The sequence below is a fragment of the Cricetulus griseus genome, chromosome 3 (assembly GCF_003668045.3).
Source record: "Cricetulus griseus strain 17A/GY chromosome 3, alternate assembly CriGri-PICRH-1.0, whole genome shotgun sequence".
Lineage (NCBI taxonomy): Eukaryota > Metazoa > Chordata > Mammalia > Rodentia > Cricetidae > Cricetulus > Cricetulus griseus.
Genome location: NC_048596.1, coordinates 140731472 through 140756287, shown reverse-complemented (window position 1 = coordinate 140756287; position 24816 = coordinate 140731472). Strand labels below are relative to the sequence as shown.

General features: G+C 40.7%; 1 protein-coding gene across 1 annotated transcript in view; it reads right to left on the bottom strand.

Annotated features, from left to right (window-relative positions):
- Gabrg3 (gamma-aminobutyric acid type A receptor subunit gamma3) overlaps nucleotides 1-24816 on the bottom strand; it is a 570299-nt gene that overhangs the window by 193001 nt on the left and 352482 nt on the right. The window contains exons 4-5 of the mRNA XM_035441393.1: nucleotides 16336-16556; nucleotides 14815-14897 (exon numbers count right to left, since the gene is read on the bottom strand). Of these exons, the coding sequence (XP_035297284.1) occupies nucleotides 14815-14897; nucleotides 16336-16556 (304 nt within the window). The remainder of the gene's footprint in view (nucleotides 1-14814; nucleotides 14898-16335; nucleotides 16557-24816) is intronic.

Here is a 24816-nt window from a genome sequence, read left to right as displayed (position 1 = left end):
GCAAACAAACAGAAAACACAAATGACCCATTTAAAAAATTGGACCTGGGGCATGAACTAAGAGTTCTCAAAATGAAAAAAATAGCTAAGAAATAAATGTATATAAAAGTCTATAGTTCCCAGCAGTTAACAAGTTAATTAAAACATTAATCCAATGAACTTAGAGATTTCCTCTGATCCCAGTCAGAATGCCAAAGATCAATGGAACAACCAAGAAAAATGCTGGAGGAGATGTGGAGTAAAGTGAACCCCCATACACTACTGGTGTGACTGCAAACTGGTGAAGACACTATGGAAACAAATATGTGTGGAGAAATCTCAAAACACTGAAAACAAACTTACCATATGTCCTACCTATACCACTTCTCAGCATGTGTCCAAAGGACCTGACTTCCTACTGCACAGATACTTGCTTAGTCATATTTATGGCTTCTCTATTCACAATAACTAGGAAATGGAAAAAAGCTAATATCCTGCAACAGATTAATAGATAAGGAAAATATGGTACATATACACTATGGAATACTCACTTTTGAAAAGAAGTGAATGTGTGAAATTTGCAGATAAATGGATGGAACTAGAATAGATAATATTGTATGAGGTATCCAGACCCAAAAAGAAATGCACATGGTTACATGGAGTATTCTCTCTTATTGGAGGCTCCTAGCTCCAAATCCTCAGATATGACTATATAGCCAGTAGTAACTACAGAATCCAGGAAAATAAAGTTTCAGGATGGGAGGTGGTGGTGGAGAGATATAAAGAGGGGAATAGCAGACTACAAATAGTGTGATAAGAGAAATGGAAGAGTGGGGCTCCTTAAAGAGGGAAAGGGAGGTAAATACAGAAGAAAGTGTGAGGAAAGTGAGGGGGAATAGTATGGTGCTAATAATATGATGGGGGAAATAGAAAAAGAGGAGTTCCTTAGGGAAGTGTGGGGAGCCACAGCCCCAAGATGGCGCCTGGCTGGATGCCAAGGAGACTGAGCTTAGCTGTAAACAAGCCTTATTGGGAAGGGGGAGGGAGATGGATAAAACAGCATTATGGATGTGTGAAAAAGCCTCAATGAATCATGCTATTAACTATTTACTCAAATAAACAACAAAAACTAAAATAACAACCTACAAGGCACATGATTTGATGTATCAATATACATATATAGTTTTATATTTTTTGGTTGTGAGCCTAGTCTTTAAAGGCTGAGCCATCTTTCCAGCCCATACACACATAGTTTTAATGAATTTTTCTCATCTTGGGATGGCTCTCCCTCCAAGTACCAAAGACTACCTAGAAAAAGTCCCAATACCAGATGAGAAGCCCTCTTTTGAGTTGTTGCTCACTGTTGTCTCTGAGACTCCAAAAACCTACAGACTATTGATATTACCCTTGTTTACCCTCATCAGCATATGTTAAGTGCCTACTGCTTAAGATAACATGCACTTCAGAAACAGGGCCCAGAGAGCCCTGAGCTGGACATGAATGTTCCCTCCCTGAGGACTTCCTTCCATGGAACCAGAAGGCCTCATGAATGTTTCCAAAAGAAGGAAGAAACCAACAATCCTACCCAACTTTAACACCTATAAATCACAACAACTACCAATATGGCACAATAACCCTACAGGTGAAGTAGTGTCACACATAACTTGGCAGTAACCAACATCTCTCTAATTGGACATAAACCCGCTCAACAATAGATACCATGACTAGTACTGGAAACCTAGCAAACTACTCACTGTTAGTTAAGTCATGGTTGCTGAAAGAGAGTCTAAAGCCACTAATTTGCTAAGATAGCATAATCCCTAACAATATTTTATAAAACTTATCCTTATACCATAGGCATGTGTAATCTTCACCCCCTCATCAAGAAAACTTTTCTTTGCAACATGTAGAGACCATTTCAGAAAACCACAACCAATCCAAGTGCAGAATTGTGGAGCCCACTCCCAATGGATACATCTACAAAACACTCCTAAAACTACAACTAATGCTCAGGGAATGTAGTGGAAGAGTGGGCAGAAAGAATGTAAAAGCCAAAGGATCAGGGAATTTGTTGTGAGATGGTGTCTCCTAGTGACATCAGAATCGGTACCCATGGGTTCTCAGTAATGACTGTTCAAACACAAGCTGAACAATCATGAGAGCAAAGAACATACAACACCGGATGGAGAAAAGCCCATGAGGCCTCAAAACTACATAAAGAACTACAGGTGACGGAGTAAAGCTGGAAATGGGAGAGGCAGTTGTCTCCAGGTAAAAGTACACCAATTGGTTGTCCAATGCCAGAAGGTCAGCCCTACAAACACACATACAAAAAACAAATGGACTGAACAGATTATATTTAGAAATACATATGCACATACAAATACATATATGCATGAAATGACAATTAATGTGAAAAAAGAGGCCATGAATTTGAAGGAGAGTGGGGAGGGGTATAAGGCATTGTTTGGAGAGAGGATATTATAATCTCAAAACAAATAAGAAGCTCTTGAAAAAAGAAAAGGAAATTGTCTTGAGATAGTTTGTGATTGTTGCCTGCTAAATGCCACCTTGTTCCAGTCATCCTGGCATTGCCCTTGACTTGTACAAAGAAGGATTTTCAGTATTGAGCAGACAAGCAGTATACAGCAAAAGAAGAGCTCAGATCACAGTGCAGCAGACAGTGAAGCAGGAACACTGCTGCACCCAGAGTCCACTGGCTTAGGTGGCACCTTATGAATAAGGACCCAGGAGACAACCTCCCACCCTGCTCACTCAAGGGAACAATGACTACAACAGAGGGAGGAGCTCCAGGAAGAGCTGTTCATTACAAAATTGCTCAGAATTCTTTTTTAGAGAATTGGTCCTCTTCTTAGGAAATATGGGATGGGTTCTTTAGCAAGTCCCAGAAATCAGAAGAATCTTGCCTTCTCTAGTTTCCTACTCATCTCAAGGCGGAACATAGGAGTAGTGGTGACCATTCCTGCATGGTTGTCCTTGGTTGGTATTCATTCATAAAGGAGGTACTGGCTAGAGTTAAGAGTGGAGATGACAGTGGAGGTGGCACATTCTAGAAAGTCCTGGATGGGTTCATTGTCTTTGGTGCTGGTTATCTTATCTAATACATGCCCTGAGATAAAGGATGGCCTGATAAAGAAAATGGTGGACTTGGGAAAGCAGAGGCTGAGCTAAGCTCACAGTAATTCCCCACCACATATGAGCTCTGTGAGCAGGTAGAAGGTTCATTTTGTTCACTTTCTGTCCATAAGCTCAGCTTTTGCATCTATTAGGGGTGCACTGGCTGTGCTTTTCTGCAGATAGACAGGAAATGCAAGTGCAGAAATAAGCACTAGTGTTGTTCTTTAGCCACTTCATGGCACTATGCCTGGATCAGCCAATCAGGAGAGTAGGACACAAGCAGAGCCTGCTACATGGCAACAGCCAGGCCACACATGCTAACTCTGAGATTTACTAACAATTACTTCACTCCCCAGTTAATTACTTTGAAAACTCTGAAAGCCAGCCAAATTTCTCAGACATCTGTGACATCATTGCAATAGCAGTGACTTTTTCCTAATGATCCCTCAAGCTTCAATACTGTTACAAATGACACAGATGCCAAGCATAAGAAAATATTATATACTTTAAAATTTTCAAACAAAATGGCTTACTGGAGCAGTGCTGTGCCCACTGAAATACATGCACATCTTATGGATGAATTGTGTTTTGTTTCCATCATCCTCCTCTGATAATAGCAATAGTTGTGATAGTCATCATCAGAGGCACTTTGTATCTGTGTGTTCTTCTATTTCGCTTAGACCCTAGTACTGTCCTTGGCCAAAGGCAATGGCCTCTCCTTTCCAGGAAGGAAAGTTAGGCCACTAGGGTAATTTGTTACCATGAAATGATTGATGAGTATGAGATTGGGTCAGACAAGTAGTTTCAGCAACATTCTAGATGCACTTGATTACACATGAGTGGAAAGCAGGGGCTTTGTTTCTGGCACTTAGTTCATTATTAAGTCCCGGGTGTGGTGAGGGCTGATCCAGATCCCTTGACACTTTACTTGGTTCCACATTTATTTAAAAGGTGTTTACATTTTACTTTAGAAAGTACAGAAACAGAAAACCAGAAGAAAAGAAAAACAAACAGTGTAGCTAGAGGTTATCCATTTTTACTGCTACTACTACTACTACTACTACTACTACTACTACTACTACTACATACACACACACACACACACACACACACACACACAACACACACACACACACACAAACACACACAAGCACACATGCCTGGACAAAAATGAAACAACAGCAAAAAATTTCCCATTAAGACTTTGGATGAAGAAAGGGGAACACTCCACCACTGTTGGTGAGAGTGCCAACTCGTACAGCCACTTTGGAAATCAGTATGGAGACTCCTCAAGAAAATGGGCATCAGTCTACCCCAAGATCCAGCAATTCCACTCTCAGGCATATACCAAAAAGAAGCACATTCATACAACAAGGACATCTATTCAACGATGTTCATAGCAGCACTATTTGTAATAGACAGAAACTGGAAACAGCCTAGATGCCCCTCAACTGAAGAATGGATAGAGAAAATGGTACATTTACACAATGGAGTTCTACTCAGCAGAAAAAAATGGGATCTTGAAATTCGCAGGCAACTAGATGGAACTAGAAGAAACCATCCTGAGCAAGGCAACCCAGGCACAAAAAGACAAACATGGTATGTACTCACTCATATGTGGATTTTAGATATAGAGTTAAGGATTACCAGCCTACAGTCCACACTGCCAGATTAGCTAGTAAACAAGGAGGACCCTAAGAGAGGCATACATGGTCCCCTGGAGAAGGGGAACAAGACAAGATCTCCTGAGAAAATTAGGAGCATGGATGGAGGGGAGAGGGAGCTAGGAGAAAGAGAAGAGGAGAAGAGAGGGGGAGAGGAGGACTTAAGGGAGCAGGAAGGGAAGAATAGAGGAGAACAAGAAAAGAGATACCATAATAGAGGGAGCCATTATAAGTTTAAAGAGAAATCTGGCACTAGGGAAATGTCCAGAGATCTAAAAGGATGACCCCAACTAGCAATCTAGGCAATAATGGAGAGGCTACCTTAAATGCACTTCTCAGGTAATGTGATTGATGAATACCTTATATGCCAATCTAGAGCCTTCATCCAGTAACTGATGGAAGCAGAAACAGACACCCATAGCTAAACAGTGAGCTGAATTCCTGGAATCCAGTTGCAAAGAGGGAGGAGTGATGAGCAAAGGGGCCAAGACCACGCTGGAGAAACCCACAGAAACAGCTGATCTGAACAAGGGGGAGCTCATGGCTAATAGCTCGGAAACCAGCATAGGACTGACTGTCCCAGACCCCCTGAATGAGGATGTCAGTTTGGAGGTCTGGTTATTCTATGTGGCCTGTGGTAGTGGATCAGTATTTATCCCTAGTACATGAATGGACTTTGGGAACCCACTACACAAAGAGGGATGCTCTCTCAGCCTAGACACATGGGGTAGGGTCTAGGCCCTACTCCAAATGATATGACAGACTTTGAGGACCCCCCTATGGAAGGCCTCACCCTCCCTGGAGAGCAGAAAGGGGATGGGATTCAGGGTTGGTGGGAGACAGTAGAAGAGGGGAGGGAGAGGGAACTGGGATTCATATGTAAAACAAGCTTGTTTCTAATTTAAATTGAAAAAGGAAAAAAAAACCTGAAAAATAAAAGAAAGATGGTCTGCTTCATGGAAGGAATGCATGTCTTTCTTCACACTTGAGCATTGACTCCCTATGATACAGGGCCTCTGCTAATGTGGGGTATCATTGCTGTTTGGTGTTTAATTCCTCTATTGTAGAAGAAGAGTTTTCAAGGAGCACCTGTTCTCTCTTTCTCAGGTCAGAGAGCATGGAAGGGAGGCCCCAGTTGCTGGGAAACACAACCTGTTTGTCAGACGGCCCACCTCAATGGGTAATAAGCACTTAATTTGGACCATAAGCCCTCTGAGATGACTTCTGAAACATCTCCCAAGACAGCATTCCTCAGAGGGCCATGTAGAGATGTGAACATGACAGCATCATTCACACAGTACCTAGCTTATAAGCACGAAAGATGTAAGAGTTCCAGGGCCATGGAAGGTTTTTTCCCTAAGCTTTTAGAAAACTTCTAAGGCCAGGTAATGTGTGGCACAATATGATGCCTGCAAGCAGGTCCTGCGATGACATTGCATGAATGAATCTGTTGAGAAGTTTACAAGTACTCTAAAAAAGGAAGCGTAGAACTATTCAAGCCTGTTGGAACCACAGATGCCAGACATAGAGCTGTAGGGGTTGGTGTTTTTCCTTCTGTGTTATAATCTTGTTCTTATCTGATCTTACCTTACTATGTCCAATTCTTCCTTTTGGGTCTGGAAATGTTTATTCTGTGTGAAAGGTTCAGGCAATACGCTGGCCTGCCTGTTACCTGGCAGAATCCACTCAGGCAGTACCCTGGTCAGCTCAGTGTTCCATGGGAACTAAGTCTGCACACAGGTGTAGAGGACCCTTTTAAAAGACAGACGTCTGACCACTTACACCCTCTTCTCTTTCTTCTCTTCTCTCTCTGCCTCTTCTCCTCCTCTCTTATATTTCTCTTTCACTTGCTCTCTGTGATATATTAAACTGGTTAATGTATTCTCTTAGTCTCATGCCTCATCCTGTGCCCCTTCTTTATTTCTAATTTAAGCAAAAGAATAATACTGTGCCACTGTATATTGGAATTATGTCACTTTTTATTTTATCAGAGCTCATGGCTACGTTTCTGTGAGTCTTAGAAGAGACTTCAGACCTTCAAACATTCTTGGAACTGTTAAACTCTATGGAGACTTTGAAATAGGATTGGATACATTTTGCATTGTAAGATGGCTATGAAGTTACAAGAATCAGAGATGGAAGGCTGTTATTTAAAAAGGATGTTTGTGTGTCCAATTGGAAAAGGGTGGACTGGTGCTGGTTAACTCTGATTGTCAACTTTACAGTACTTAGAAGCAGCTAGGAGATAAGCCTTTGGGTGTGACTGTATTTCCAGACAGTTTCAACTAAGGTAGGAAGACCCACACTGAATGTGGACAGCACCATTCAATAGGCTGGGTCCTATGTGACCACTCCCATCAATAGGCTGGATCCTGGGTTGCAGAGACGCATGAACAGCAGCATTCATGTCTCTGCACTGTATCTACAGATGCAGTATGAGCACTCCCATCATGCTCTGCTACCATGACTTCTGTTCCATTATAGACAACATCCTCAAACCATTGTCAAAATAAAGCCTTCCTTCTTTACATTGCTTTTGTTGTCAGGTATTTTGTCACAGCAATGAGCCCAGTAGTAAAGACAAATAGTCTAGAGATGACCTAGAGAATGAGGCACAATGAGCTCTCTGCCACTCATGCCATTTTATATGAATTTTAAGCAGCACAGTGTTTGATGTCCCGGGGACAGGGTCTCCAAACAATCCTCTGTGATTACCGAGGGGTATCTTCATTCAGTATTTGCCACAGTTAGTAAAATATCTCAGTTGCTTTGATACAAGAGTATGTAATGTAGCTCTGCCTTGAACTCACTGTCTTCATTCCATTAGCTTGCATTTCAAGAATGAAAGAGGATACAAACTAAATCACAAGGCTTCCTGCAGGTGCATGAAGCTTATATTAAGCACATACATGGATATGAACATTTATGTGGGTTCATGAGCAATTAGTCAAGACCAATCTCATGAATGGATCACAAGACACTGAGGATGGAAAAAAATAGGGAGTAATATGTTAGAATTAAGAACTGATGTAAAAATAAACAGGTTTGAGACTATATGACTTGTTTGGTGACAGCTGTGCCAGTCTCAGAGAGTTCATTCACCACATGGCAGCCTAAGCCAAGCATAGGCTACAGAGGAACTGAAATATTGTTAGTTGATGTGGAGACATGCCAGCATTGTGCAGTGATGAGTTGGCTCATGCCTAGGCTGCCTGTCTTTTAGGGCAGCCTGTAAAGGTAACTCATATCTGGACAATGCTTGCAGGGAACAGGGTGTAGATGAGTGGTACAAGGCTCTGATTTCTGGGATTTCTTAATCACATATCTTGTTCTACTGCATTAAAACATTTCAATGACTTCATGTTTTTTGTTTTTTTTATTTAAATTAGAATCAAGCTTGTTTTACATGTCAATCTCAGTTCCCTCTCCCACCCCTCCTCCCTTACCCCCTACCTCCTATCCCAAACCCTTTCTGCTCCCCAGGGATGGTGAGACCTTCCTTAGGGGATCTTCAAAGTCTGTCATATCATTTGGAGCAGTGCCTAGACCCTCCCCAGTGTGTCTATGCTTTGAGAGTATCCCTCTATATGGAGAGGGCACCCAAAGTTTATTTGTACTAGGGGTAAATACTGATCCACTACCAGTGGCTCTGTAGTTTGTCCAGACCTCCAAACTGACTTCTTCCTTCAGGGGGTCTGGGACAGTCAGTCCTATGCTGGTCTCCAAGCTATCAGTCTGGGGTCCATGAGCAACCCCTTGTTCAGGTCATCTGTTTCTGTGGGTTTCTCCAGCCTGTTCTTAACCCCTTTGCTCATCACTCCTTTCTCTCTGCAACTAGATTCCAGGGTTCAGCTCAGTGTTTAGCTTTGAGTGTCTGCGTCTGCTTCCATCAGCTACTGGATGAGGGCACTAGGTTGACATATAAGGCAGTCATCAATCTCATTAATGGAGAAGGGCTTTTAAGGTAGCCTCTCCAGTATTACCTAGATTATTAGTTGGGGTCATCCTTGTAGATCTCTGGACATTTCCCTAGTGCCAGGATGCACATACATACAACAAGGACATCTGCTCAATGCCTTCATGTTAATTTCATATCAAGATGATAATGTTTTAGACAGATGAATAAAACATAGTCTTAAAACTGAGCTCTCTGCCCTAACTGAGCTCACTTGTCCCTAACACACAAAATCTCAAAGCAATCTTGTGGCATGCGATATATCTTTAAGGGCAGCACTGGCTCGAGTGATTGTGAAAGGATTAGAAATGTGCATCTCTACATGAGTAATTAGAAGTCAGGATGCTATGAGGCCTCTCAGTGAGTGAATGGAGAGCACATGGCTGTCAGAGTTTGGAGGAGGGAACCGAGTTCTTAAGCTTAAAATGTGGCAGTTCTGCACTCAACAGTCCTAAATTTGTTGCCAATTAAAAATATATTGAAAGAATTTCTAGAAAAACTCAGGATATTGTATTTTGTGAAAAATTAAATTGGACCTGCAAAATAGTTTTAATGTCAATTTTTGAAATTATTATATAATCACATCATTTCCCTGTTCCTCCATCCAAACCCTCTCTATACCCTCCTTGCTCTCTTCCAAATTCCTGACCTCTTTTTTCTTCAATTGTTGTTAAATACATATTTCAGTATATATGTGTATATATGTTTATAATGTGTAAACATAACGAGATAGTCTGCATAATGATACTTGAATGTCTTCAGGGCTGACCATTTGGTGTTGGATAACCAGTTGGTGTGCTCTTCTCTGCAAAAGACTATTTCTCCCCTATCAGCATCCTTGGGTGCCCGTAGTTTTTGTGTAGGCTTGAGGCCTCTTGAGATTTCTCCATGAATGTTAGCATGTCCATTGTCCTCATCTTTGTTCAGCTCATATTTAAGAAGTCATGTTGTTAAGACTTTATGGGTATAGCCCATGGCATTCCTAGGAGATACAACCTCACAGTTTTTGCTGGAATTGGCTAACATTGAAGAACAACTGCCTCAAAGTCGTAATCTGAAGTTGGCCACAGTCCCCACTACTCCCTGATATCTCTTGGAAACTAATATGGAATATTGACTGACATTTGCTACTTTAGAGCATATGTATCTCCTTCTTAAGGGGAAAACAAAATACATGTAACAAACAGTCAGACAATTTTGATGAATGCAAATGTTATAGGGGGAGGAATTAATTCCTGGCCAACAACAGGTAAGCATTTCCTTCCTTTAGAGAAATTTTTCATGACTGCAGAGCAGTGTACCTGGTATGACTGACCAGATGCCATTTCTCCCAGGCATACAGCTTCCCTATTGGATGAGATTTCAGATGTATGACATACAGCTATCTCTTTTTCTAGAGACTGACCTTTCATAATCTTGATGGTGCCCTGTGAAGTGTGACAGTTTTAAACACAATGGCACCCACTTTGTCTAATTTTTCCTTTGTTGTTCATATTTCTGGCTCCAGAGCTAAGCCACCATCAGCTAACCCATAATCACAAAGAAAGACCCACACTCTTTGTCCTCCAAAGGCTGCATAGCTCCATTTGGAGTGCAGCTTCCTTCCTTGGCAGATATATATGCCAGCATCTCAATGTTGTCAGTGGAAAAGGCCATCCTTCCCCACTGAATTATTATGATGCCCTTATCAAACATTAATTGACCATGAACTACTTTCTAAAGTACATTTCATGGTCTGTATGTGTATCTTTCTGACAATAGCAATGCAGTCTTGGTTATTGTAGGCAGTTAGTAGGTTTGAGATCACATTCATGAGGCATGTAAATTTGTTCTTCTACAAAGAATATCTTGGTCATTCTGGAGTTTTTGCAAAAGGTTTTTTGCACTAACTTGTCAATTTGGGGGCTAAAATCTAGCTGGTGTTTTCATAAGGATTGTATTAAATCTTTGCAGAGCATTATTATCAAAATAAAATTAAAGATTTCTGTTCACAAATACAATGCCTTCCCATTGATTTAGCTTGTGTTTCTTTAGATCCAATCAACTAGTCTACTTTTGTCTGCACTTCCTAGTCACTTCAAGAATACTGAAGACCACACATGACTGGGCTTGGGGATTTCCATTCAATATAAATTCTAGGGTAGTCCAACCAGCTTGTTGTAAAATTGGCTGATTTTGGTTGCTTAAGGATCTAAGAGCAACTTTCTCACCATCCTGTGACATGACAGACATGAAAGTGTTTTCTACTAGGGATTGGTATTAGAGCTGGGCAAGATGGTATATGCCTGTAGACCCAGCATTGAGAAGCTGAGGGAGACTGGATTTCAAGGCATACTTGAGCTACACAGAGAATCTGTCTCTAGGAAAGAATAGCAATAATGCCCTGAATTTCCATATAGGTAGGTCTTTATGAATACCCATAGGTAAGTCTTCAAGATTATATAATTGTATATGTTGTTTCTCAGGGTTAAATGTCTAACTATGCAACATCTAGTTCTCCTAGTATGGTTTTAGTTTTGAAAGAAACTTCTAAATTCTTTTCTATTTCTGCCATTTTATATTCCCATAAACAGGATGTCCAGTGTCTTCTACCTTCTTACCACTACTCTGTATTTCAGCCATTCTAATCATATGTAGTGATAGTTCTTCCTGATTTCAACTTATATTTACTAACTTTAATGAATTGTAACTTCTTTATGTGCTTCTTTTACCTCTGAATATCACCTTTGGTTAAATGACTATTTATGCTTGCTTCATTTTTAAATTGTGGTAAAAAATACATGGGAGATGAATGAGACAAATCAGTGGATATAGGAACTCACATAAAGGGAAAAGAGAACTGACTCCACATACTTGCTCTTGCTTCCCTCTATACTCAACACACACACACACACACACACACACACACACACACACACACACACACACAAACTCACACACACACACACACACACACACACACACACACACACCACACATATATATATATATATATATTATATATATATATATATATTCCTTATAATGGCTAGACAAATTTATTTCTACCTTAGGATACTGTGAAAGAAATATACAATTTAAAACACCTTCCTGAATATATGGGCCTTCCAAGGCTGTCGTTTCTAAATGTTTCTCTCTGGTGACTCTGAGCAGCATCCAAGGCAGGCAACCAACCCTGTAATCACCAAGCGTGCAAAACAGGCACTGAAGAATGCTTTGTTTCTGAGTTATGTTGCTCAGTGCATCAGCTGCAATCAATATATCTGCAATTTAGGGTGTTCTCAACGTAACAATGCCTCCATCTGGACACATTTGCACTGAAAGTTGAAAAGTACTTGTACACTGTTGCTGGGGCACATCAGTTCTGCCAAGATTTCAAAGGCCATACAATATCTGGAAATTAAACCACAAAAGAACATTTGTGATAATGTATTCTGATCAATCAGCCAAGCAGATAGAAAGAGTTTTTTTCATAATGTTTATATTTAACAAAGAAAACCAATAAGGAAATAAACTATATTCAGAATAACTGTAAAGAAAGAATCAACGTATCATTTTACACACATTCTGTCTTTTAACTCGTTTCTAAGAAGAACCTCAAGACAAAACAGTATGGAAAATGTAGTGACAGTGACTACTGCTCTTCCGAAGACCGGAGTTCAATTCCCACAATCCACAAGGTGTGGCTCACAACCAATAGTAACTCCAGCTTCATGGGTTTTCAGATAAAAACATGAAGTCAAAACACACACAGAACATTTTTTAGAAATCTTTTTAAAAATCTCCTCTTTCTAACACTATATATATATATATATATATATATATATATATATATATATATCTTAGCTACTCATCTTTTACTTTCACTGTGACCACCTTCCACAACTGTTCTATAGCAGACACAGAATTAATCATGTCCTGTCTCATGAATTATAACAGCCTGCTTCCTGGTACTTTATTCTAATTACTAACTAGTTCCATAAGGATATATATATATATATCCTTTTTACATACTAAAATTATTTTATTTCTATAATCTATTTTCTTTCTAGAAACAGAGAAAATGTCAGGCATAGATAATCCTGTTCTGGAATGGAAGACTTAGAAGATTTGCAAAATAGTTAAACAACTTTAGAAAGCATGAAGGTGTGAAGGAAACTGACAGAAAGAAAGGGAAAGGGACTGTAAGGGGATGCTCCAAGATGGAGCACTTGGAGCCCTGCCATCTCTGGCCTGTGAGCCTGATGATTTCACCCAGGCAAGGAACAAGACCAGGCCCAAGGCTGGGCCCTGGCAGAAGATAAGACTACAGAGGCAAAAAAGCCCTCAGCTGGGGGTATCTTGGAGACTCTAAAAGGAGACTCCTATCCATCCTTGCCTATGACAGAATGCAAGTGCTTCTCTAACTAACAGTTTTAAATTCTGGAGCCTGAAATTGGAAGAATTTATAGGCTTAAGTTCACACCATATGTGTAACCCAACTTCTCTGGATTAAACTTTAAAGTGATAGAAAAAGTGAACCACTAACTAGTGTGCCAACATGTATGACTCACAATGACATTCTGCTGAGTAAAAGAGACCAGACACTAACTATGAAATTATGGACCAGACACCTAACTTGTAGTGATACAAACCAGATCCATAATTACCCTGGGTGGGGAAGGAAATCACTTGCAAAGATGTGAAGATGGGTGCAAATTTAGTTAGTTCAATGCAAGCTTAGAAAGCATATGGCATCAATAAATTCACAAAGAAATTCCTACAAGAGGTCCTAGGGAACAATAATTAAAATTAACAAAGGACTCAGGAACTAATTACACAAATGTGTCCTGAAGAGATGAATAGCTTGAAATTTTTTCAAAAGAGAAGTCATTTGAAATTTGGTAAAGAAATCCAAAATTGAGTACGAGATTAAAAAAAGGAGCAAATGGAAAGCCTGTTAGTATAAAATAATCACTTAAATTACAAACTCAATAGATGAGGTCACGGCATGTAGACATATTGGAAAGAGCAGCAGAAGCAGCTGGGCAGTGATACATGTGGCCTGTGCAGATCCCTCAGAATCACACATGTGCCCACATGGCTCACAAGACAGCTGCAGAGTATACCATACTCTGACTTTTAAATAAAGAGAACTGCCCAAAGGGATCTGTATGCAACTTTACCACACCAGAGCCATGCACATTCAAGCTGGACACCAGCCATCCATTTATGCCATTACCACATACAGTAAGTTTAGGTTCAGGTAGTTAATAACTGTTTTTTTACATGAGATCCTTTTTTTCCCCAAGTCTAAGAGGTCAGTGAAATTCTGTGCAGCATCTTGGAATTTTCTGAACTTAAAGTCAATTCTAAAGTGTGTCTGTCCTCAGATGCCACAGTCTGTCTGCCTGAGACTCCCTCAGACTTGTCCCAGGCATAATTTTATTCGTTTTTTTTAATGCCAATACAGTTACTTAAATGTTTGTGAGTCTTGCATACATATATAAGTACTTGTGATTAATACATTTAAAACAAACCACCATAAATTCAATAGGTGCATTTTCATATTGACCTTTACTTAAAAGCTTTGTAAGTTAGCAAATGAATCTGATATTTGATATTTCCTTGTGGGTGTGCTCACGCACTCAGTGTTAGGAATCATCTACATCAATCACCATCTGTTCCAGGAGAAGTAAAGTACATCCAAAGGGAAGATCTGACCTTCTTCATTAAAGGCAATTCTTTAAAATATTAAACCTAAAAATATGTGGCAAAAGACTGCAAAAAAATAAGCACAGCTCATTAATATCAGTCTCCTTGGGGAGTAAATGCACCATCAACCTCCGAGTCCTTCAATACCATCATCAGTAACAGAGTCACTCATTCACTCCTTCATCCAAGCTACCTGCTTTGTTCTGTGCAATGAAGTCTAGAGTAAAACCATCCTTGTGGCCAAAGACACAACTCTTCCTGGTTTTCTCTGGTTGTGTAGTAACAGAATAACCAACAATAGGGCTGTACACAGGAAACCTGATGCAGCCCAGACAGATCATGCCCCAGAGCTCACCACCCAGGTGCAAAGTCCCTGTGTACTCACAGCTGGAGAAGGTCAGGGGGCAGGCATGCGCATCCATGGGGAAGTTATGCAGCTGCAGCTGGCATTCTGCATTGATGGTGAGCCTATGAAAAAGACCAGTATCAGCAGCAGCATAGCCAAGGGTTCCAAGGTGGGTAAGGCATCCCACAGCAGGTTCATGCACGATGGGGGTGAGGTGTAATGCCAGGACACACTGTCCCCCTTACTCTGATTCACTGAATGGAGCCCTCTTGATTGTTTTCTTACTGTGCTATTCTGTTTTGCTCTTAACAATTAGTAGTAGAGGGGATTCTAGGAAAACTCCAGCTATGCCAAGAAACCTAAGAAAGGTCACAGTGGGGGAAAAACAAGCTGTCATTTTCTAATTCACTATTTCAATTTTTTTGAAAAAAAATCCTTCCACTTGAAACTGGTATGTGGGGTCACACAGGTATCAGGCCATATCCATTCACTTCTGTAGCATTTCTTCTTTGGATACCTCCATAGCCCCGAGCAGGTGACAGCAGTATTGTGAGCACATTTCATGTTCCCTGTGTGTCAACATCCTTTCATGGATCTAGGACCAGCCAGGCTCAGTACTGTTTTGTTGATCAGCTTCTCTTCTGAGTCTCCTCCCTCATCCTTTATGATTGATGAGAAGCCCATAGCAATTTCTGTCCTCCTTAGTCCATTGCATCCCCAAACTTCCCTGCTGTGGCTCCTTGTTGTTCTTTCTGTTGGTCCCTGTCTGGAAACTTCCTTCCCTTGGACCTTGATATTGCCTTCATATTTTGATTTCAGTATGTGCCTACTGTGGAAACTCTAGTGGTAGGAATCGCATTTTCTCCTCCATGCCATGATCACTCATAATTAAAATCTCTATAATAAATATGGAATGAAGGAGCATGCTAGAAGCTATGAGGAAGAGATGCTTAAGGGAGCCTGGGGAAAGCAGTGTGTTTCAAAGGAAGTTGCTTTTCCTTAATTTATGGTCAACTTGAAATGCCTTTCAGCCTGGGAAAGGAGATGTGCAGATGCTTAGGTACCTAAAACCTGAAACAGGGTAGGTGAACTGGTCACCTTTGTCAGGCTCCTTAATCTTTTCCCTTTTCTTTTAAGGAGGCAGCCCTTTCACATAGGGTTCTGAGTTCTATGGAGAGGCCTCTTTAAAGTCCCTCTTTCCTAGCTCCTGTGACCTAACTTGCAAAAGAATTAATGTGTTTTTCTAGACAAAGGTAGTACTGTCTTTGGAGTCAAGGTCTCAGAAAGTGCACATAAACATTCAAAGACCAGTGGAGGACAGGACCCTGGAGAGAACACCTGATCAGCAGAGAGTCCCCATCTGGGGTTTTACTGTGTCTCATGATAACACTCTGCCCCAAGAAGATGAATATTTCACAGGGTCTCCTGTTTTTCACAAGTCAGGACTTGGATAGATCTATTTTCTTCTACTTGCATTTCCTGGGTATAGCACCAAATAATACTACCTTAGATTCCATTAATAAAAAGTCCGTTAAAAAGTTGAGCTATACAGCATCTTACCTTAATGTGTAAAGGATTTTCCCATCGTTCCAGATTCTGAGGAGCTGGTTGGGTGTGGTGATCCAGTGAGCCTCTGCTGTCTTAGAATTCCGGAAGATGGTGTCTGGGATCCATATTAAGCCAACCATGTTGCTATTCAGAGTAAGTATTTTCATTGTGCTGTTGAATCGAAGGCGGCTGTCTGTCCAGGTTTGAGCAAAAAATATATCAATTTGATATTCCTGAAACAGAGAAAAAATACTTTCCCTTAATATGTGGTCAAACTGTAAAGACTTTCAGCTTGAGAAAGGAGACAAGGCAGGTGCATAGGAACCTGAAACCTATGAGATATGACAGTGGAGGTGAACTGGTCACCTTTGTCCTGCTCCTGAATCCTCTCCTCCTTGTAAGGAGACATCCCTTTCAAAGGGCTTCAAAGATTTAAAGAGATTGAACTTTAATATGCTTTGCTGTCTTTGTAAAAAAAATTCAGTTTTCCCTCCACGTTGCCATGCCAACTCTCCCACTCCACCCTTTGTGAGTAGTTGATAAACTCACAAAGAAGGGTATCAACATATTCACATGCAACAAAAACTAATTGATATTATCAGGAAACATTGTGATGGAATTTGATGCATTATTTTGTTTACTCTAAGTTGTATTAAGAATGTATGATCTGATGGGGGTTGAAGGGCAAGCAGTACACACTTTGGGGCATGGTGCAAATCCTAAACTAACCTAAACTTTGACGTCTTGCATGATAACTCAGAGCCAATGTTCTATATAGTGAGAGAAATAATGTCCCTTTCCTAAATTTGTAAAAAGGGAAATTAAATGATGAACCAGAAATCCAGATGCTGAGCACCGTGAGCCAGTAATTTATAAATACTAGCTTATGAAGTAACACATCATTATTCAACAGTCTTCCCAAATAACACAACCATAGGAGGAAGAGGAAGAGAAGAAGGTGGAGGAAGAGGAGGACAAAGTACAAGAAATAAACAGCACAAAACTGTAGTGAAAAGCCACCTAAGGCAATCTTGATGTTAAGCGAAGGTTGGAGGTGGTGGTGCTTAGGGTCACACAGACAAAGACCCAGCATTAGAAGCTGTTGTACCAGAGTTCACAGGCCCACCTTGTTGTGATGATCAGAGAACTGGGAAAAGGCTGAGAACACCACAGAACACAAGTCATGTCTCTGCCTCGTCCAACTCTGATGATGTTTCTAGCCACAATGTGAAGAGCCACCACAGGCCTAGGGAAAGGTGGGCTTAGGAGCTGATCTTAAAAGCTTGATCATTCATAGTTTCCATTATAGATTAGATGTTATAATTGTATTGCTTTTACAGAGCATGAACTTAGTAGCTTCCAGTGAACCACGTAATTCTCCTCTCAATTGAGCTTCCAGGAAAAGAAGGCCCCTGATATTCAGCTAGTGTTCTGTTAACTAATGTTTTCCTTACCACTGCCTTATTACACCGACTTTGCTAAGCTCTACAGCCCTCAGAAAAACAGCACTTACATGCAGAAAAGGTCATGGTCATCAGGGAGCTTGTTTTCCAGTCAAATAAGACAAATCTCAAGTTCAAAAATGGTGTGTTTTAGGGCCATAATACCATGCACACACAGGCAAAATGTTTGGATTCTGTTCAGAGAAAACCAAAAGCATGTTTGTATGCATTCATTGAAAGTTCACATGTTGGAAATATCCATTAGAGAGTCTAGTGTCTGGAGTGTAATTGGGATTAGATGAGGTCTTGAAGGTAGGGTCCCTATCATGGCGTTCATGGCTTTTCAAGAAGAAGAAAAAGATAGACTAGTGAAACAGCTCAGCAGGAAATAATCTTGCTGGGCAAGCCTGAATATTTAAGATTAACCCCAAGGAGGGGCTGGAGAGATAGGTCAGAGTTTAAGAGCACTGACTGCTCTTCCAGAGGTCCTGAGTTCAATTCTCAGCAACCACATGGTGGCTCACAACCATCTGTTATGAGATCTGGTGCCCTCTTCTGGTGTGCAGATATATATGGAAGCAGAATGTTGTATACATAATAAATAAATAAAATCTTTAAAAAAAGATTAACCCCAAGGAACCCATGATGAAAGGAGAGATTGGACTCCTGAAAGTTGTGTTGTGACCTCCACAGGTGCACTGTGTTCCATGTGGGCCCACATTCACACACAGTGAAGGATGGAGACAGATGGGGGAAGAGGGAGGAAAGGACAATTATGGAGAGGGAGAAGGGTAAGGGGATATAAAATGAACAAAATTGTGAACAAAATTTCAGACTGTGCTTCCCCCTTGATTGTGTCTTGACTCAAGAATAAGACACCATGCCCTTGGACATCCAGCTTCCAGGAATGTGTCCTGAGCAAACATCTATTCTTTATACATAACAGAGTTTGTGGTATGACTATCTAGAAACAGGAAACAGGACAGGGCAGTGTCCAGGCTTACACCTTCAGAGAAGGAGGAGTTCTGAGCAGAGAAGCTGAGTTTTATGTGAGATCTTGAGCAGTCATGAGTAAAGCTGATCAGGAAACTTCCCCTGAAGACTCAATTCAATGTCATCTCACAACCTATCAGGGGCTTTGTGATGTGGCAGCAAACAGATTGTCCTTCTAAAAAGTCTCTGTGTCTCCCATTCATCTTCCACACATTTCCTTGTGGATTAAAGGCTGCTGCCTACAAAATATATGTGTCTAACAGGCTGGTCCTAAACACAGAAGCACACAAAGCAGAATATGAGATGGAGTGAGTAAATAAGTGTGTGTGTGTGTGTGTGTGTGTGTGTGTGTGTGTGTGTGTGTGTGTGTGTGTCTGTGTGTGTCTGTGTGTGTACGCATGCGCACCTGCATATGCATGCTATTCCTGCTCATATATTCTCTTATATTCTGAATGATATAAACAAAGGGTTAAAAATAAGACTAATAAACAGGATGACCACAGGTAGAAGAATCCAGACAGATCCATTCTGATCACCCAGCGCAAAGCTCAACTCTAAATGGATCAAAAACCTCAGAATAAGGGCAGATCCACTGAATCTGATAGAGGAAAAAAGGTGGAGAACAGTCTTGAACATGTTGACACAGGAAAAGACTTTCTGTACAGAACACCCAGAGCACAGGCACTAAGAACAAATTTATAAAATGGGACCTCACAGGCATGGTAGCATATGTTTTTAATACCATCATTTGGGAGGCAAAGGCAGGTGGATCTCTGAGTTCAAGGCCAACCTGGCCTACAAAGAAAGTTCCAAGAGGGTTAGGGCTACACATAGAAACCCTGACTCTAAAAACAAAAACAAACAAATGAAAATCAAATAAATGGAACTTCATCAAACTGAAAATCACACTGTCATTTAGACAAATCATCAGGCTACATAATGGGAAAGTATTTTTGCCAACTATACTATATATGTGCGTGTGTGTATATATATATCCTTATATATCAAAAATATATAAAGAACTCAGAAAAAACTGGACATCAACAAAAATAACTCAATTTAAAAACGGGGTACATATCTAAATAATTCTCAAAGGAGGAAACTCAAATGTCTGAGAAACACTTATAGAAACATTCAGCATCCTTAGTCACCAGGGAAATGCAAATCAAAATTACTCGGATATTTCATCTTACATGAGTCAGAATGGTAAACATCAATAAAACAAATGACAGTAGGTAATGATGCTGAAGATATGGGACAAAAACAGCCCTTGTCCACTGCTGGTAGGAATGTACCCAATTGTACAGTCACTATGAAAATCAGTGAGACAATTCTTCAGGAAGAAGGCAATCCATCTACCTCAAGATCCATCTATACCATTCTTGAGCATATACCAAAGGATGCTACATTCCTCTTTCAGAGACACTTGTACAACTATGTTCATTGCTGTTATGCTCATTATAGCCTGGAATTGGAAACAACCTAGATGTCTGTCAATAGATGAATGGATAAAGTAAATATGGTGCATTTATACAATGGATTTTCTCCACAGTTAGAAATGAAATTTGTAGGTAAATGGATGAAACTAGAAAAAAACATCCTGAGTGAGGTAACTTGGACAAATATAGTATGTATTCACTTCTATGTGGATGTTAGCTGTTAAGTCATTGAAAAGCAAGCCACAATCCATATAACCACAGAGGTTTTATATGGACTAAGGGGCTAGTTGGGGAAGGAGGTGGAAATAGAATAGTTATGGATGGACAAGGGAGAGTATGGAATTGGAGGGTCAAGGGGAAAGATGGAGGAAGAGGGGAGTGAGAGGGGGATACAGGGAGGTACAGCTGAAACTAAGGGCCATGAGGAATCATATGAAAACTTAACACAGTAGAAGCTTCCTAAATATATACATATATGAATATCTAAATGAAATGAGGGAATAATGAGGGAAACAGAGCCCAAATTGGACACATCTCATCACCAAAAGAAGCTATGGGTTAAATTCTAATTGAGTTCTTAGCCAAAGGGGACCCATGGGAGCCCTCAAACAACCCTGGTTATTGCTGCTGGTAAGGGTCTAATGCTGAAGACAACACTTACACAACTACACAACTCATTGAACACAGAACTCAATCTGGTACCTACCTAGAGCCTTCTCTCCTACTGATGAACACTCATGGTACTGAAAGGCACTAAGCATACTACCAAAGGAGAAAGGTAAACATCATTCCAGCTACAAACCCTGAGCTCTACAATAGTGACCTGCCTGCAAGACATACTGGTGCAATAGTGGCACAAAGCTTAAGGTAGTAACCAAAACAATATCTGATTTGAGTTGGCCCACTCCATGAGGTAGAACCCACATCCATTGCTGGTTGGGTGGCTAGGAGCCTGAGACTAGATAGGTCATGGACCTAGGAGAAAACCAAATACTGCTGTTCTGCTAAAGGAACATAGAAATAACATGAATCCTAATGACATTCTGCTATACTCATAGATCCATGTCTTGCTCAGCCATCTTCAGAGAAGCTTCCTCCTGAAGCAGATGGGAACACATACAGAGACCTTCAGCCAGACAAGGAATCAAGTCCTTCTATATACAACAGGGATGCTGTGCATATGAACTCACAGAGACTGTGACATCACACACAGGGTCTGCACCAGATGTGGTCCTAAACTGAAAGGAGAAGTGGACACAAGCTCCTGTCCCTAGCCTAGAACCTATCTCCAACTGATCATTGCTCCCAAAGGAAAACTTAGTTTTCTCCACAAGACTCTCACTAGGGAAACAAACTACTCTTAAGGATAAGCCCCATGCTCTGTAGGTGGCCAACAGAAAATGAAATCAATAGCATCATAGGAGGTTCTTTGTCTCATAATATTTTTGCTTGTTTCTTTTTGTAAACCTTGCATATCATGGTTTCTGGCTTAGTTTTTTTTTATGGGATTCCCAAGTGTGCAAACCTGTGTGTTTCTGCATCAATATTTATTTCTTGAGCTTTTTCTTTGGCACCTTTGCTTCTGTTTGCTTTGTCCTACTCCAATTTGTTTGTTTTTGTTTTATCTTATTTCATTATTATTCCTTAGATGCCTATTTGTTCTCTAAGGAGAGACAGAAAGAGGTGCATCCAGATGAGGAGGAATGTGGTGTAGAGCTGGGAGAAGTAGGGAGAGGGGAATTGTAATCAGAATATATTATATGAAAAAAACTATTTTCTATAGAAGAAAAGAAAATTTGACTGACACAGAAGTCATGAACTTGGGACTAAAAGACAGCAGCTTGGTGACAAGTACAGGTTAAAAACATCAAATCTGTCCAGTGACAAGGCAGAATGAATGAGCATACAGTTCTTTGAGCAGAGATAGGAAGTAAGGTTAATTAGCACATATTGAATGATATGACTGTGCTAAGAAACTTATCGTGGGAAAAGAATTCTCCCAGAAAAGAAGCAGGGATTTGGGAAGTAGTTAGAAAAGAGAAAAGATAAAGCCAGAACTGAGTCTGGAAGGGCAGACAGCAGCAACAGCCCTCACCCAGCCAGGGCAGAATCATCCAGAGCTACCCAGAGTCTGAGGACCAGTTATCTGTAGAAATAGCACATCCACCACTGAAGCCACTAAAGGGGCTCAGGGGCACGCTGGGAACTCACAAGGAAAAGAGATTTAAGTGCAATATGGCTCCTCTACTGAAAATTGTATAACTTTGCTAACTGTAGTCTCTCCGCCTTACTTGAAGGTCCACATCTGAAAATTTAGCCAAGCTTGGTGGAAAGTGATGAACCTCTACTGAACATATACAGAATTTCCTGTTATTTTTGAGTGAAATATAGCAGCTACTCAGGCAACATCTGTAGTGTATTGGTACTATGAGTATGTGTGTTATATAGAGAATTTTGTATTAAGGACTAATATCTGTGGACTTGGGTATCTAAAGTGGTTCTTTAGATATGAATATATGCATACCCAAGGTGTACACACACACACACACACACACACACACACACACACACCATCAGGTTGACTATGCATAATTTTCAATAAAAGGGGGAAATGAAGCATCTGGGAGAAACAACAGCAAACACATACTTGTCATCTCAGTGCCACATGGAGAAAGTGCCAACATGGTTGGGCACTGCCTAGGCCAATGAGAAGCTAAGTTTTAAGGACTTCTGCAAACAGAACCTCAAGTCAAGAAAATAATAAAAATGTAAGACATAGCTCTATCTGTACATGCCCATCTTTCATGGGAAGACAGCAGCATGGAGACAATGCTTCAGGCACCCAAGGAAAATGACTCTCCATTGTCCACTTTAAAGACCTAAGAAAAAAGTTCTCAACGATGGAGTCAAGAGCCAGGAAGGAAATAATACTCAGTAGTCCTATCCAAGGGCATACCATCAGACACCCAAGAAACCTGGTGACAGACCCTCCTAGCACCTTCTCAGAAGTGGGACAGTGGTTGGACTGCTATAATCTGGCCCTTTCCATCTTAAGTGTACATACTATGAGGAGGGAAAAGCTTAGATAATTGTTACTTTTGGCTCACAGGTCAATAAAAGTCAATGTGGGCTTGATTAGTGCAGCTATTCTTTCAGAGGACTAGTTCCAGCACCCGTTCATACAGAAAAATCTGTAGGTGCTCATCTCATCCACAACAAAGTCCATGCATCACCTATGTCCTTCCTCTTGTGTGTGTCTACTCAAGTCTACATGGCTCAGAATGCCAAACACAATGTAAGGGTAGCATAAGTAGTTCTTTACGAAATAATAACAAGAAAAAAACTGGTATAATTTTGTCCAGACACATGCACCACTGTTAGGATAAATCTCTCCACCAGCCACCCGAGTTCTGCCCACTGCGTGGATGGACAAAATAATACAAAGACATATTAGGTACAAAGCTGCTTGGCCAATGACTAGGATTTCTCATCTATCTGTCTCATTGGCCAAACAAGTATTTTGTTCAATATCAATAAGATGAACATAAACAGTACATTCCCCATCACACCACAGGCATAGGTACATAGTGCCTGAAGGTGCCAAGGAGACCAATGCCTAGCCAATGATCCCCCAGAGAACAGTGGAAGAGTGCAATAGTAATCACATTGTGGTAGATGTACATAACACCACCATTCCACTGGACTCAGCAAACTACCTACAACACAGCTAATCCAAATATTTCCTTTTGGAAATATATGCAGTTATTTTAAAAATACATTTTCTCTCTTGGATGAAGCTGGTACAATGGCCATAGATGCAGAGGGTCAATTTTAAATGTAACCTTGACTTTTGGCATGGAAAGTGCTGAGATTCTGTTTTGTCTTCCTTGAAGAATAGAGATTTTTTCCTTTGGTAGAGAAGGAACACCCACCAGCTAGATACAGCACACAGTGCTCACTGGACTGTTGCCAAGCAGTGCAGCTCTCTTCCTTCATGCAAATGAACTTGTTTCCTCTGATGTATGGACATGGTTGCTTCACTTATCATTAGGTGAGATGTGGGAGTGTTATGTATGCCATTGGAATGGAGCACTTGCAGAGCCTTCTTGGAAATCCCAAGAACTCACACAGATAAAAGCTCTACACACACACAAGCTTGACACAGTATGAGCAGGCTTCCCAGACCATTCATGATGCAGACAAACCCCAGAGTGTTTCACTGACACACAGTAGAATAACGTCCCTAGGATGTAGAGTTGACAGACATAGGAGGGCCTCACTGAGCAGGAGACTTAGTGGGAACTGCTAATCAGGGTGTTCAGTGGCCCATGCTGATAGGGACTGGTCAAAATTGTACTCAGTAGAAGATGCAACAAACAAAAACACTTGGTGTTTTGAATGAGATTGCACCACATAGGCTCATATATTTGTGTGCTTAGTCCCCATTTGATGAGCTGTTGGGGAAGGATTGGGAGGGTACTTGTTGGAAACAGTATGGCCTTGTAGGAGGAGGTATGTCACTAGGGGCTTTGAAATGTATAAGCTCACATCAGGTCCAGTCAGTCTCTGTCTCTCTCTCTCTGTCTCAGTCTCTTTCTCCCTCTTTCCCTTTCTCTCTC